This window comes from Musca domestica, unplaced genomic scaffold (genome assembly GCF_030504385.1).
Source record: "Musca domestica strain aabys unplaced genomic scaffold, Musca_domestica.polishedcontigs.V.1.1 48, whole genome shotgun sequence".
Lineage (NCBI taxonomy): Eukaryota > Metazoa > Arthropoda > Insecta > Diptera > Muscidae > Musca > Musca domestica.
In genome coordinates this window covers 4,738,548-4,755,480 of record NW_026712340.1, presented here as the reverse complement: position 1 = coordinate 4,755,480, position 16,933 = coordinate 4,738,548, and the positions used below count along the sequence as shown (strand labels likewise).

At 33.9% G+C, this 16,933-nt stretch overlaps 1 protein-coding gene across 2 annotated transcripts in view; it reads left to right on the top strand.

The window, feature by feature from the left end:
* Window positions 1–16,933, top strand: part of LOC101901019 (roundabout homolog 2) — a 331,539-nt gene that overhangs the window by 301,453 nt on the left and 13,153 nt on the right. For both annotated transcript variants that reach the window (XM_059127829.1, XM_059127830.1), the window contains 6 exons: window positions 7,002–7,094; window positions 7,245–7,443; window positions 14,463–14,584; window positions 14,970–15,122; window positions 15,444–15,765; window positions 16,629–16,852. In XM_059127829.1, the coding sequence (XP_058983812.1) occupies window positions 7,002–7,094; window positions 7,245–7,443; window positions 14,463–14,584; window positions 14,970–15,122; window positions 15,444–15,765; window positions 16,629–16,852 (1,113 nt within the window). The remainder of the gene's footprint in view (window positions 1–7,001; window positions 7,095–7,244; window positions 7,444–14,462; window positions 14,585–14,969; window positions 15,123–15,443; window positions 15,766–16,628; window positions 16,853–16,933) is intronic.

Here is a 16,933-nt window from a genome sequence, read left to right as displayed (position 1 = left end):
AATTAAAAGTTTCTATGGGAGAATTCAATCATACACGCTATGATTATAATTATAATTTAAAGTTCAAAGGACTAAATTCGGAATTGTATTGCCCATTTGGTGCACAATTAATTTGAAATCGGATAAAGATATATATGGGAGTTATATCCAAATCTGAACCGATCTCGATAAAATTTAGCAAAGTTATTTCTGAGCTGCATTTGATATATTTCTCCAAATATTGTTGTTACAGAGTGCATATTACGGCTGCGGAGGACAAAAATAACATATCGGATGAACAATATATATTGGAGCTTTAGCTATATCTGAACCGATTTCGATCAAATTTAGAATACTTATTTTCAGGCCTAATTTGGTTGAAATTACAAGTTTGGTGCACAATAAAAGCAAATTGAACGAAGATATATATGGGAGCTATATCTAAATTTTTACCGATTATCTCAAATTTCAATAGGGTTCGTCCTTGGGCCAAACAAGTGTTGTTTGGAAAATTTCATCTCAATCGGATAATAAATGCGACCTGCATTTTGTTCACAAGAATACGGACAGACGGACTGACATGCATAAATCAACTCAGAAAGTGATTCTATGCAGATCATTAAAAGGAACTATGGGTCTATCTCGTTTCCTTCTGCCTGTTACAAACAAATGCACAAAGACATAATACCCTGACCACCTTGTGGTGTAGGGTATAAAAATCAAAAAGGCTTTCGGAAACGATAATATTAAGTGGAATCAAGCTCAATGGAAAAAAACATTATTTCTGGGATAGTCTATGTTTAATATTAAAGGCTCAGACGTGAAAAATTTTACGGTGAGAAGACCAAAAAATGAAGGACTCAAGCCGTAGTGTTGCAAAGGTACAGTGAAGCATGAGGCATGAGGATGTGTTGGACATCACGTTGTTCCCTTACGCTGAGTAAAATATTCGGCTGATTTGGGTGTTTCAGCATGACAATGATCCCAAACTTGTACAAATATTGGTTGCGGGAGTCAAAAATTCATGTTTTGTTATGGACGGCACAATCACCTGACCTAAACTCCTTAGAAAACCTTTGGAGTATCGTAGATAGGAAGCTCAAGAGAGATTCGGAAATAAATAAGCACAACATATTCTAAAGAATTCGGGGTGCCTGGGAAAGCACACCCAAGGATCAAATTGAGCGTGTTATAGATTCAATGCCTCGTGGGTGTGCAACTGCTATCAAAAATAATGGTTATGCTATCGACTACTTGCCAAAATTTAATTATTTTAAAATAAAAAATCAAAAGTTGCTTTAGTTTTGACCAAGCAAAAATTGGCTCATTTCAGTTTTCTACATATTATTTTTCGTTCAAAATTATTTTTGTATTTTTATTTTTAGTTTCTTAAAAGTGAATTAAACCCCTCATTTAAAACTGGAAAAATAATTACGATTTTTTTATTTTTGTAAAAGTTACAGGACATTTATTGTCTTTGCAATCTAAGTTGCTTTAGTTTTGGCCACCAGTGTATGTCCATGTTATGCATCTGCAATTATTTGCATGAATTCACTCTCTCCCAAACACACACAAGTCCTGGCTGGATGGTGGAAACCAACATCAATAGATGTTGTAAATAGTAGGAGCCTGCCTTCGCACACACACACACCCACAGTATCCTCCACCCAGCCACGTAAACATAAAATACAAATGACACTTGCATACAAATGGGCAAACAAACATCATAAGTACACATTTGCCATACGCACACACACATGCCCAGCATGTATGCTGCCTCAAATACAAATACATATCTTCGTCTCTTGTAAACAGAGATATGCTAGGCATTGTGTTGCGCGTGTGTGTTTGTATCTGTATGTAAATCCTATCGTTGTTAATGTGTGACGCTTTAAATTGAATTTGTTGCACGGATATGGTATTCATGTAATTGTATGGGTTATGTTTTTCATAAAACACTAATTTATGCCATTAAATGTAAGAACAAGTAGGAAAAACACAAACTATTCATACATTTTTTACATACATTCCAAGAGACAGACACTTGCTGGCTACACTATTTTTTTGAAATGTAGCAGCGAGAGCCTGCAAAAAAAGATTTTGTTGTCCCTTCAACTCTTGTTCTTTTAATTTGCATAAATATTTATGTGTGACTGTGTGCGTGTGTGGGGCATAAATGCAAATATCATTGCAGAGGCATTCATAAAAACACACACATAGACTCATTCATTCATGCAACCAACCATTCATATGTTCATCCATTCGCTTATATACACACATAACCATATACAATAATACCATACAACATAACGCGATATGATATTGTATTGACCCGTTTATTCAAGTGTAAAATAAATATTTGTTAACAGAGATAACAGCAGCCATTCATGCCTGTCCAATGTACTAACAAACAGGCTCGTTCACACACACACATACATGTCCATATTTGTTCATATATTCTGCTATGCATTTCTCTTCGAGCGTACATGAAGATGATATGTGTTGTGGATACATATAGGTTGTAAATGGAGACATAAAAACCAACTGATGCCGTTTATAAGGGAAATATTTAGACTCTCACAAATAAGCATAAATAAATAGACTGACCATTGGTCTTCCGGGCTTTGGATACATGGAATAAAATATTACAAATGTCAACAGAAAAAAGATATTGTAGATTTTTGACAAGTTTATTAGCACTTATCCAGTCTTCTTGGGGGAAAATTACTCGAAGCCTCGATTTCGACTACTCGAAAATGAGCAGAGCGTACTCGCTCTTATTCGAGTGGCATAGAAAAAAAAATAGAGAGCGAGTTATTTGTTTTCTACTTTTATTTTCTTTAATTTTAGAGCACCCTCTACTCGCATTGTGTCTAGGATGGTTGGTATTAAAATGAGATATATCGGTCCACGTTTTGCCATAGTCCTCATATAACCGTGCCTCCCGATATTCGGTATTTTGATGATTTTTCCCACATTTTTTCACGTATTTGTCTAAAAATTGGTATTTGTGTGTCCTAATGGGTTCTAGCTCCTTTGCTGAAACATTGTATATATAAGTTAATGTTTTTGTATTGCCCCATATAGCGGTACCTCCCGATATTCGATATTTTTTATATGATTTTTGCCACATTTTCCCACGAATATGTGTAAAAAGTGGTATTTGTTGGTCATAATGGGTTCTAATGTTTCCTTTACCCTAAGATGGAGGGTATTAAAAGTTCGCCCCGGCCGAACTTAGCTGCTTTTTACTTGTTATTCAGTAAAATTCCCATCAATGACAATATATCAATTATAACGAACCTCACGCTTTTTCATAAAGCTTTGTAATGCAAGTTGTGATTTTCTTCAATATAGGTGTCGGCGAATATTCTATTAAAATCTGAACAAGAAAAAAATATGGTCAAAGGGGATCTCAAAACTGCCGTTCACACGTCAGCAATTCACGGATTATTGCTAAGTAATGTACGACAACCATCAACTGTCTTTTGTTTTGTGTCAAAACTGAGATTACGCTCTGCTCATATCAAATATTCCTGAAGTTACAGTAGCTGTTATTTGTATTGCTCTCGTAGTTACAGTACCCCTTGAGAATCCACTGTGTTTATAATCTTCGGTGCAAAATTTTTCCAGGTCCTAACATAGCATACCAATCTCTGACCGTTAATTATCTTCACACAGTGTCCTGAAACTCATCTTCTAGGCAATTTTTTTGTTGCAATTGTATTTTCCCTTAAATAGCTAATAATCCAAGAAATGTCAAATTATTGTTTCTTTTTTTTAAATTATGGCCCACTAATGATTTTTGATTCAGCAGCGCCATCTACCTTTCGGACCAAAAATTGTTCAACTATGCCCGCTTTTACATTTTCCGTAGGCTTTATATTTTAAGTCTTCATTGTAGACATACAGCTTATTAGAGATCTCTATTAAGATGATACGAAGTTAATCCTAGAAGCGCCATCTATGTATCGAACCAGAAACATTTCATTTCATCTATTAGATCCATCTTTATTCTTTTCCGGGTCCATTTCAGTTTGTTATATTTTAAGTCTACATTATTTGAATTCAGTTCAATTCTAAAGGCCTGCTTAATATTATATCGATTTTTACTGGCAGCACCATCTGCATGTCGATTCGGAGACATTTCAACTGGCCTATTACATTCATCCTTATCTTTCCTTAGGCTGATTTCAGCTGTCTTATGTTTTAAGTCTACGTTGTGTAAATGCAAGTCAATTCCAAAAGCCTACAAAAATTCAGAGCCATCTATGAGTCAGCCTATGGAGTTTATAATAAACCTATTATACCTATATTGATTTTTCCCCAGGCCTATTTCAGGTGTCTTAGATTTAAAGTTTACATTGTACGAAGGTCGGTAAATTCCATAGGTCCACTAAAAATCATGCAGATTTCATACTGGCAGCGCCATCTGCGTGTATATCTGGAAACATTTCAACTATCTTATTATCTATCTGATCCTTTTCCCAGGCCGATTTCAGTTGCCCAACATTTTAAGTCTACATTGCAAAAATGCAAGTCAATTCCAGAGGCCCACTAAAACCAGTTTACACATGATGTTAGAGTTCTTCCTTCTTTATCGGAAAGAACAAAATTGGCCGTCCACCTATTAAATTTGAATGAAATATTAATGCCAGTCCAAGGTCCAGTTTATACATCATGGTAGAGTTGAGTGAGTTTATATTTATTTTAATCCTTTTTATACCCTCCATCATAGTATGGAGGGAATAATAAGTTTGTCATTCAGTTTGTAACACCTCGAAATATACATTTTAAACCCCACAAGGTATATATATTCTTGACCAGCATAAAATTTTATGTCGATTTAGCGATGTCCGCCCGTCTGTGAAAATCACTCTAGCTTCCGAAGTAGGTTGATCAAATTTTACTCAAATGTATATTATGTCTGAGGACTTTTGGAATAAAAAATGGGCCATGTAGGTCCATGTTTTGGTATAGCCCCTTTTTAGGTATTTTGATGATTTAAGCGACATTATTCACCTGAATTGTTTCCAATTTGAGTTCGTAATGGATACTACAGCCTATGATAAAAAAATTGTCTGTGTAGGTCCACATTTTTGTGTAGGTCCCTTAAAAGAGTACCACCCTCGGTATTTTAATGATTTTAGCTACATTATTCACCGATTTTTTCAAGTTTCCCATTTGAATATTGTAAAGGCTTATGACAAAAATTGCCTACGCAGGTCCACGTCGTCGTATGGACCCTAATATAATTGCTACGTTCGGCATTTTGAAGATTTTAGAAGAATTGTTAACGAAATTTATTTATTTTTTATTTATTTATTTATTTATTTATTTTTTTTTTTTTTTTTTTTTGAAAGATGCCAAATTCGTTCGTTCGGTGGAGGGCATTAAAAGTTCGGCCCGGCCAAACATACAGCTTTCTTGCTTGTTATAGCATACTTTAAGGTTTTTACAGTATTTTTTTTTTAATCTTAAAAGATAAACAAGTCTTTTAAAACTTTATCCTTTATAATGTTGTATAAAATGCTTTTATATTATACTATATATATCATATATGTGTTTTGAGTTTTGTTTAAAAATTCTGAAAATCATCCAAAAATATACCCTGGAAATGCACAAATTAATGTGGAAAAATATACTAATATGATGGGTAATCTTTTATCAAATATCTTCAACACTAATTTTATGCAGTTCATATAACTGTAAATCTAAATTCAATTCAGTCCTGAAAATCAAAATAAAATATTAAAATTGATTTCCGTGAGTTTTCTGTCTTCTGCTCATTCCACTTGTATTACACTAAATGTCATTTCATTTATTCAATATGTCTCCGGCCAATCATTCTTTATGCTCTTCAAATATCGATGAAAAGATATCTCCGTGAACACCTGTCAGTATTGGCAAAATCAATTAAATTTTTTATTCTAGACAATAATATCACATCGATGACGATGATGATTCTTTTTGGTTTTCGAATAAAAGTTATATTCCGCCACCAATCACCCATAAATTCCCTACAGAAACAGATAAATGTATTTATGTGTGTATGAATGAATTCAGGCAGGTGTGCATTATGATGGAGGTCCAGTCGTATGGAAGAGAGCTGAATTTGCTATTGAATGAATGATGGATGAATATATGCAGATGTTTTCACACGCAAGTTATTGAGGTTTTTGGTTTTATTTGATTTTTTTGCCATTTTTCTGAATTCAATTCAGGAAAAAGATATAACAAAAAAATCCCTGCATTCAAAAACATAGTTGTTACATAAAATGCAACAGTGGCAAGTGCAAGCAAATAAAAGAACTCAGCATACCAGCTCTTCTTCTCTCCTACAAATCAATGAAAAAAACCAGCACACACACACAAAACCAAACCCCAATCGAATGATGGTCAGCATGTCCAACGAAAAAAAAATCAATAATTTACACAAAAAGCAAAAAAAAAATATATAAAATCGCTCAGTGAAGTATTTATAAAAAATTCTTTACTTTCCACACCAACAGTGTAAAAAGTAATAAATAAATGCCATAATGTATGCAAGCAGCGAAGGGCGGGGGTCATATGAAGAGATGGAGGGAGGATGCACTGAAAATTAATAAAGATATTTTTCCAATATTTAACAGCAAATATTATTTCCTACTGCCATTTTTGTTTTTTTTTATTTTGCATATGACCAGCCAAGGCAGTTGTTTAAAATTCCATATTCATTGCCTACTTTTAGGCTCCCATATTACTATGGGAAAATCTGCAATAAATATATATATACAATCAAAATGGTTTGGGGCAATCCATGTTGTGTATGAGTGAATATCGAAAAATATATACATCCGAGCAATTTGCTTGGCATCCTTATTAATTTCCGAAAAGAATGCCAACAACTTTCTCCCATAATGTGTACAAACTGTTGTTGTTATTCTCATTATTTTTTTCTTAATAAAATTCCTTTTATTGCCATTGTTGTTGTTATTGATTCATTATTACATATTTTTTGTGTTTTTGTTTCGTTTTTACAGGTTGTTGAATTAATTGATGCTGCAGCCATTAACTCTACCGCCGTAAGATTGGATTGGGTTATGCATGTAAGCGTAACCGAGAAATATGTTGAGGTATGTATACGCTGGTTTGGTTGACTACCAGACTGGTTGACGTGCCAGGAAAAAAACAACTTTTTCTCATTAAAAAATTTTCTGCGCCAAGTCATTTACAATAATGAGTTAATTACATGTAAAATTTTCTTCTTTGCTGCCTACTTTCAGGGTCTGTATATACGCTATCGTGATGTTAGTGCCAACTCCCAACAATACAATATTCTGACCGTATTGAATCCTTCAATTGAGTCACATGTGGTTGGTAATTTAAAGGAATACACCAAATATGAATTCTTTTTGGCGCCATTCTTTCAAACACTGGAGGGTCAGCCGAGCAATTCGAAAATTGTCCAGACCTATGAAGATGGTAAGTTAAGTAATAATAAGTGGGGAAGTGTTGAATGGTATTTATGGCTGGAAGGGCTTTTATGGGTATTTAAAGGGGAAAGCATAAATATCAATGAATAAAACACTTTCAGGAAAACTTGTGTAGATGGAAGATTTTCAGTGGGTATTTTAAAGACAGAAGACCAATATGGTCTACTATGACACAGAGACTTTCAAAAGACCTTCTAGATGCCGAAGATCTTCAAAGAACTCCTTAATGGACCGAAGGCCTTCAAAGGGTCTTCTATAACCCTTATTTTATTTTTCTATAGATCTTCAACATGTCTTCTTTTGATAGAGGAAGGTCTTCCATAGACCGACCAAAGTGTCTCTTTCTCTAGTTTTCCTTTTTAGATCGAGGACTTAAAATTGTTTCCTAAAGGCTAAATAGCTTTTAAAGCTTTTCTACTGACTGATCCTTACAATATTTACTATAGACAGAAGAGCTTAAAATGTTGTTAAATGGCGATACATTTAATAAAGTATTTTGGGAAGTCTCCTATTTACAGAAAGCCTTCCAAAGGTCCTATTAAAACATGCTATTTAAGTATAGTATGGATGGATGGCTTTTCTCTCGAAAGATTGATTTTCTATGTATAGGAGATCTTTAAAAGGTATTTTTCTAGGGCAGAAAATATTCAAAAGATATTTCCGGACGGAAGGCCTTTGGATGGATTTCTAAACAAATAAGACCTTCAAAAGGTATTCTAAAGAAAGAAGATAGATAATGACTTTCTATTTACAAAAGACCTTCAAAAGCCCTATTATGGAAAGGTGACTTTCTGAAAGTGTTCTATGGATAAGAGACCTCTTTGCGGTCTTCCCAAGTTCTGGAAATCGTCCTGGATAGAAAGCACATACCTAGAACAACTTTAAGACACAAAAAAGAGTATTAGGAACGGTACTTTAATAAACAGAGGATTTTCTGAGGTTCTTCTAGATAAAAAAACATTGAAAATTACTTCCGTGAAAGGAAGATATTTCAAAAAAAATTTATATGGATATAAATCTTTGGAAGGTTTTCTAGGTATAGAATCTGGTTGAATCATCGTCTAGAAACAGATACTAAGAAACTGACACTACATCCAGGCCATATTAAATCAAGGAAAGAACCCTTTAAAAAGTATTTGTTTATGGGAAAATATTCTAAAGGTCTCCTGTGTAGGGAAGAGCTTCAGAGGGTATTCTGGGCATATATTTCGATTGGAAGCTCTACCAGGTTCGGATGACGTATACAAGCCCTTATGAGATCTTTTAAAGGTCCTCTATATTGAAAAGATTCAAAACTTCTTCTATGTTGTTTATATGTAGAACACCCTCAAAGTGTCTTTATTGAGAGTAGACGTTCAAATGAACTTTCATGGATAATTATTCTTCAAAAGGTCTAAAACGTTTTTAAAAACTGCCGACAGAAGATATTCGAAGTGTTTTCTAATATATTTTCAAAAATCTCCTTAAAGGCTACATTATACATCATGTTGGAGTAATATATAGGGTCTTTTTCACATTTTATATTTTTACATTTTTGTAGCATACTTCTAAGCGTTCCCTTTGATTTTTAAACTTAAAAGGTAAAAATTAAGCACTGACGCAGAATAAATCATATCCAGCTCAGCATTTTCTTTAATTTTCCTTGTCAAATTTGACTGAATATAAAAAAGTTCTACATCTCTGGTTAGTGTGTAAAATACTTATATATTTTAACAATGAGAAGTTGTCAAATGTAGAAGTATGAAAAAAATTTTAACATATGATTGTTCGAGGTTATCTTCTTAATTCAAGCATGGGAATCATATATGATATATTTATGTTGTTCTTGTACTAAAAATATATTTTTTTTCTAAATTTTGAAGTTTTTTAATGTAAACATTATGGTGAGCGCCTGAAACTATGCTATCAAATGCCAAAAAAATATATAGAAAAAGTCACATTACATTTTTTTCACTTTTCACATTGTTTTTCTAAATTGTGAAGTCTTTAATGTAAAGATGAGCTGTGACCGCCTAAAATTATGTTTTCAAATGCCAAAAATATGTAGAAAAAGTCTCTACATATTTTTCTTTAGACTAGCCTTAAGATAGAAGATCTTTCATAATACCTGTTTTTGATATATCTGACTTATAATGCAGCTATTTAAGACGCCTGAAGACGCTCTCTTTAGGTCATATTTTCAACTCTTCAAGTGCCACTCCTTCCTGCTGGCACTCTTTTTCCATTTGGAACCTCTTTTTTTAAAAGTTACCTACCTCCTATATCCCCTAGCCCTGAGTTTTTTTTTTTTTTTTTGATATTTTTTTTGGTTCGCTGTTCCTTTGAAAAGTTATCGTTGCGGTTGGTTGCTTCGCTCAGCTTGTATATCCCTATTGTGAACTTTTTTGGTCGCTTATGTTTATGCCACGGGTAATGTCTACGTGTTACTATGACGTTTTAACATGTCCTTTGGCAATTTAATAATAAAAAACTTTTTGTTCTTTCCAAGCGCAACATTGGAGCTTTTTCTGCATTTTGGTTGCTTGGCAATAGCAGGACGATGCATACTTTATACAAAGACCATGCCATATGAATACACTCATACATTTATTAGGGTGGTAAAGAAGAATCAGGGAAATTTGTAGAGAAATGTCCACATTTGGAAGCTGTAATGCAAATGTAATTTGGGTGGGGAGGAAAATGCAAAAAAAATTTTTTTTTATTTTTATTTTATGTATTTATTTATTAATTTTGTTTTTTATTACTATATATATATGTATATATATATATATATATATATATATATATATATATACACTTGTGCTCACACAATTAAGTTACTATACATTGCCTTATAAAAACAGACAATAAAATTGCAACGGTGTATTTTTTGCATATTCTCCTTTGCTTGTAAGTTTTGTTTTCATGTGTTCTAATATTTGGCAGCATTATTTACAAAAACAATGCGTGTTATGAAGTACAGTTGCATTTCTTTTTGCCTATCGTTATAATAATGCGCTCACATAATTAAGTCATTATTGTTTTAAAAAGTGTTAGTGTCATTTTAACACCGATATTCAAACGGTATTACTTGCAAATTGGTGGTCCACGGTTGATGCACAAAAATTTGCATTAGTTTCTATTTGCTTCTCAAAACAATGGGTAAGAAAAAAAGCTCAACTCCGTGCGAAAGGAAAATAATATGGGAGTGTTTCCAAAAACACCAAAATGTTTCGGAAGTCGCCCGAAATTTAAATTTTTCCCGTGGAAAAATAAATAACGCCATCCATTACTTCAAAAAGAACGGCACTTTTGAAAATTTACCGCGTTGTAAGCCTAGAAAAACAACTCCAGCTGACGACAGGCGATTGGTGAAGTTAAGTAAAGTCGATCCATTTTTAACATCTACAGAGATCAGGGCACAAATGGATGAACATTATGGGGTGGTAATATCTGCACAGACTGTCCGACGTCGTCTGCAAGAAAATTTATTAAATGGGAGAATTGCACGATGCAAACCAAACGTGTCAAAAAAGAATATCCAGAAAAGACTGCACTTTGCAAAGCAGCACCTACATAAATGTCCCAGATTCTGGAATTTAATTGTTTGGAGCGATGAATCAAAATTTAATGTATTTGGAAATGATGGTAGACCCTATGTTAGACGTCCTCCGCTACAGGAATTAAACCCCAGATACACAAAGAAAACTGTTAAGCATGGGGGCTCATCTGTAATGGTATGGGGATGTTTCACGGCATCCGGCGTTGGCCCAATTGTCCAAATTGAATGAAAAATGACTGGAGTTATGTACCGAAATATCCTAGAGGAACATTTAAATGGCGATTATTCCGATAATTTACCCTTAACCTACATATTCCAACAGGATAACGACCCGAAACACTGTTCACGAGTCGTTAAGGACTGGATTGCTGCCAATAATATTAAAACCCTGGAGTGGCCCGCCCAGAGCCCTGATCTAAACCCAATTGAAAATCTTTGGGGCATCATAAAACGATCGGTTGCAGCTAGAAAACCTGCAAACAAAGCATCCTTGTGGGAAATCATAAAGGACGAATGGTACGCCATCACCCCTGCGCAATGCTCCGCTTTAGTGAGTTCTATGGGTAAGAGGTGTGCAGAGGTCATATTACGAAAAGGATTCCCAACGAAATAATAACGACAAGATTGCTTGGATTTCTTAAAATTACGTTACTGACATTTTTGTCCCAATGACCTAATTGTGTGAGCACTCTAAAATGAATTTAATGTGTCATTTTTGTTGTATTGATTTTATTTTTTTACTTTAATGCTCGGAAATGTGTTATTTTCTTTAATTTGTTCCATTTTTATTTTTTAACAATAAAGTTATTTTCATTTAATTCCTAAGATTCAAAAAAATCTACTGCTTATATCGTTTGGAGGTAGTGTCTTAATTGTACGAGCACAAGTGTATATATATATATATATATAAAAGATATATATATATATATATATATATATATATATATTTTTTTTTTTTTTTTTTTTTTTTTTTTTTTTTTGAAGCTGTAGTGCACAATTAATTTGCGGATAAATCTGAGCTTTAAAGTACCATTAAATTGGAAAAAGCGGTTATAAAGGTTAGGGACTCGAGGATACCTCGGTGGTTTAAATTTCCATTAAATTGTAGAAAAAGGAAATCAAGGTTAGGAACTCGGGAAGATTTACTTCAAAATGAATTTCACAATATATTCGTGTTGGAAATGTCCATCAAAATTGAGTAAAAAGCCATCAAGGATAAAAACTCCACACGTATTAGATACCTGGGTTGTGTGGTGCAACTGTATTTCGGAGATACATCCATGGTTTAAATTGCCATCAAATTGTCTGGATATTAGATTAGAGAAGAATAAAATAATCGATACAATCTCGACTCACTCCACAACTTATGCCCACCAAAATTATAGTCATCTCCCCTTAATTTTGAAATTTTCCCTTGAATATAAAAAATTTTATCCCCTGCGGTTTAGAATAATATTTTGGGTAGAAAAAAAAAAATTTCTATGGTTTCAAGTATGGAGTTTTTAATAAATTTATTTTTATTTGTTTTTTGTTGTGGTGTCAGGATTTAAAACCTTTTTCATACACTTAATATTCAGTGTTAGTAAACAAAATGTTATTTATTTATTGAAATTCATTGGCACGAGCACCAACATCCCCACCTCATCTAGAGATATTTTGAAAGGTGGTATTGTGGAAAATTTCAAATGTGGTTACATTTTGCAACAATTCGTTGAAAATTTTATTAATAATTATAAAATATGTTTGCTGTTGCTACTTTTTCAGTCGCATTGTTTAGCTAAACCGCAGCAAGTTTTATTACGTATGCCGCTGGCAATGGCAAATACGATGCTTTTTGCTAGGGTTTTAAATTAGCTTAAATTTGAAGTGAAATTTATAGAATCAACTATTAAATTAATTTAAAATTTATTAAATACACTTAGACATTTTATTTTCTTATGAACCTGAAGTCGTAGAAAAGTCTTATTAAAATTTAATAAATAATTTTTTTTTAAATATTTTAAAAAAATTAAATATGCAGGGGTTTTTCCACATTTATATTTAGTATTTTTATAACATATTTTAAAACGCTCCCAACAATTACTAAACTTTAGGAATTGCTTATAGTATATATGCGACAATACTTCACCATTTTTATATATATTTAGATAAGTTGTAGGGAGTTCCTAAAAGTATGCTAAAAATGTTTAATGGAAATGTTAAAAAGTTACTTCACGTATGACTCTAACATGATGTGTAGGCTAGGCTTTATTATGTGCAACATTTTTGCTTAGGAAATAAAGGCTGACTTTCCATTGAACGATTAATGATATTAACAAGAAAAAATGAAGCCGGGCCGAATTTTTTATAACCTCCACCATCCGAAAGGAACATGAAATTTTCAAAAAAAATCAAATGGAAATGTAATTTTTCGTGATATGTTGTAGTAACGATTCCGAACTTTAAATGTGAAATTTGACGCAATTCCGGTGAAAAATGTCGCTAATATCATCAAAATATCGAATGAAGGAAGGAACCGTTTTCTGTCCGTCTGTTGTAATCACGCTACAGTAAAAACGAATTAAGATAGGAAGAGGCAATTTTGCACAGATCTGTATTTTGCCTGCAGGCAGGTTAAGTTCGAAGATGGGCTAAATCGGTCCACAATATCGTATATCCCCCATATAAAGGCACCTCCCGATATTCGGTACTTTGATGATTTTATCCACATTTTCAATGGAATTGTCTGAAAATTCACACAAGGAGTTCCTTGTGAGTACTTTATCCCCTGGAAGAGAATTATCTATACCGGTCTACGATATCGTATAGATCTCATAAAACCGTACACCCCGATATTCGGTATTTTAATGATTTTAGTCACATTTTTAAATGGAATTGTCTTAAAATCCACAAAAGGAGTGGGCACAATACCCCTGAAAGAAAATATAACGATATCGTATATCCCCCATAAAACGGCACCACCCGATATTCGGTACTTTAATGATTTTTGCGATGTTATTCACCGGAATTGTTTCAAATGTCGTATATAAATTTCGGAACAGTTACTACAACCTATGACAAAAATTACTTATGCAGAACCACGTCTTCGTATTGCCCCCATATAACGGTTCTCATTTGAGCGGTATTTTCCGACGGATTTTTTTTTTTAATTTTCAAGTTTCTTTCAAATGGTGGAGTGTATAAAAAGTTCGGCCCGGCCGAACTTAACTTATTTTTTAACTTGTGTTTTTTTTTTTAATTTACATGACTTTTATTCATTGCTGAGAAATAAGTTACCGTGCCCGAGAACGTGCAAACTTTCTTTGGTAATAAATGTGTTTGCTGGGATGTCATACATTTATTTATATTATTTCTTCCATCTACGATTTTTATAAAAATGTCTTCCTCTCAAATGTTTCTAACCGGCAGTTTTCCTATGAAAAGTTTGTTTTCTAATTTTTTGTATTTTCCCTTATTTTCTTTTGCAGTACCCTCAGCACCACCTGACAACATACAAATTGGCATGTATAATCTAACAGCCGGCTGGGTGAGATGGTCCTCTCCGCCGCCCCAGCATCACAATGGCAACTTGTTGGGCTACAAAATTGAGGTAAGTCACGACTTTTTGTTATATTTTTTTCCAAGTCCTTTTTCTGCCGTTTTTGTCCCCCATGGGGGGTAGGACAGAGGAAGCCTAGACAACCGCCAGCATACATAATTAATAGTTTTGTTTTCGATGCCGGTGTTCAACAGCAGAGTGAGAGAGAGGCTTTGCGAAATTTTCCAAAACAAATAAATAAAAGATGTCTGAACTTTCTCTGGGTTCCTCGGCAAAATGGGATACAATTTATGAATTCGTGTATATGTATGTGGGCACCTTTCATGTAAATATTTTATATATTCATGATGGTTGTTGTACATATGTAAATGCCATGATTTTTCGTGATACCTTTTTTTATTTATTTATTTGTATTTTTTCTTCTATTGATACACAGGTAACAGCTGGCAATACCTTGAAAGTTTTGGCCAACATGACTTTGAATGCCACCACCACATCGGTGTTACTCAACAATTTGACAACTGGTGCTACCTATAATGTACGCCTGAATTCCTTTACCAAGGCTGGAGAGGGTCCCTACTCGTTACCGGTAAGTAATGGTAGAAAGAAATTTTAAATCTACAATTAAAGGGACTTTCACCACATAAATCGAATATCCCGTGGATGTTAAAGAAATGATTTGGTAGTTTATTTACCCCTTGTGAAGTTGAAGTCAAGTTGAATTTAAAACCTAATGTACAGCTGTAATGACTTGCAATTTTTTTTAAATCTGTACCAATTTAATTTTTTTATAAATTGAGCTGAACTCCCTGAAAGTTCAATTCCCCCGACCCTTCACTTGTTTGCAATTTATTTTGTGCCTAATTAATAACATTTTCCCTTCCATTCCATTCATTATCCCCTTTTTTAGGTCTCATTATTCATGGATCCAGCCCACTTGGTGCATCCGCCACGTGCCCATCCTAGTGGCTCGCACAGCAGTGTAACTGGACACACCGGCGGTGTGGGAGGGGAAGGTGGTCATTATGCCTATCATCCCAATGGGGTGGCCGGCATGCCTGATGATGCGGCCACAACAACCACTCAACGCAAATCAACAACGGTGGTCCATGAAACCTGGTTTATGGCACTTGTCATAACAATGCTATTGGCCATATTAGTATCAGCTGCAGCTGCAATGTTATTCTTCAAGAGGCGCCATCAGCTAACAAAGGAACTGGGGCATTTGAGTGGTGAGTACTACACTTTTGAAGAGGGGCGGGCATTATTTGCATTAGAATTATTTTAATTGTTTATTGCATAAAAGGATAAAGGAAATTAAATTAAAATAGATTTTATTCATGGCTAGTTGGCTTGCAAAGGAGCTTTTGGGGTTGGGGAACCATAAGCATACTTTTTTTAAATTTTCAATTCAAATTCAACTCCATAAACTTTCTCAGTACATTTTTCATTACAAATTTAAAACTTTAAACCCTAACTTCCCCTCACAAGAGCTAAAAAAATCAATCATTTAGTAGAAAGTAATTAATTTCTGAGGACAAGCAGAAAAAAACTGCCAAACGAAAAAGCGCTTTAGCTGGAGAATCCTCTAGACTTTTTGACACTCTAATGACTTCCTTTATGGCTTTCCCATTTCAATGAAAGCCAAACGAAAAGGACACTCCAGGCTAGAGTTGAATCAAAATCAAACATGAAATCCTTAATTAACTTCAACAACAAACGAACTCAGCTGTCGGAGCAGAAGAGGATCAGAATCAGCAAGGCAACAACAGCAAAAAAAGCGAAACTTACTAAATTACACACTTGTCTGATAAAAGACAAGAGCAAAAATTGACAGTATTGATTACTTAAGAAGTGGAGAGAAAAAATGAACACAAAAAAATCCTTTTAAATATATACACAGACACAGATAGCTGTCTGTGTACTGCTCATCTATATTGACTCTTAAACTAATCTCTGTAAACTTTTTTCTATTCTTTTCTTTTTCATGTTCATTTTGTATTCTTCTGCAATTGCCATTTTCCTGGATTTGCGGTCATTTTGTTGTTTTTTTTTTCTCTTTACTGCCCGATCCATTCACATTTGGCTTTAACAGTAGTCAGTGCCAATGAGATAACCGCCTTGAATATTAATGGCAAGGATAGTTTATGGATAGACCGCGGTTGGCGCACCACCGATACCGACAAAGATTCCGGCTTGAGCGAAACCAAATTGCTTTCCAATACAAATAGCCAATCGAATTACAATACATCAGATGGTGGCACAGATTATGCCGAAGTGGATACAAGGAACATGAGCACGTTCTACAATTGTCGAAAGGTATGGTATTGGTAGAAAATAAAAGAATTAAAAAAAGAGAATCGATTTTTCATATTTTCCCATATTTTTGTTTCTTCTCAT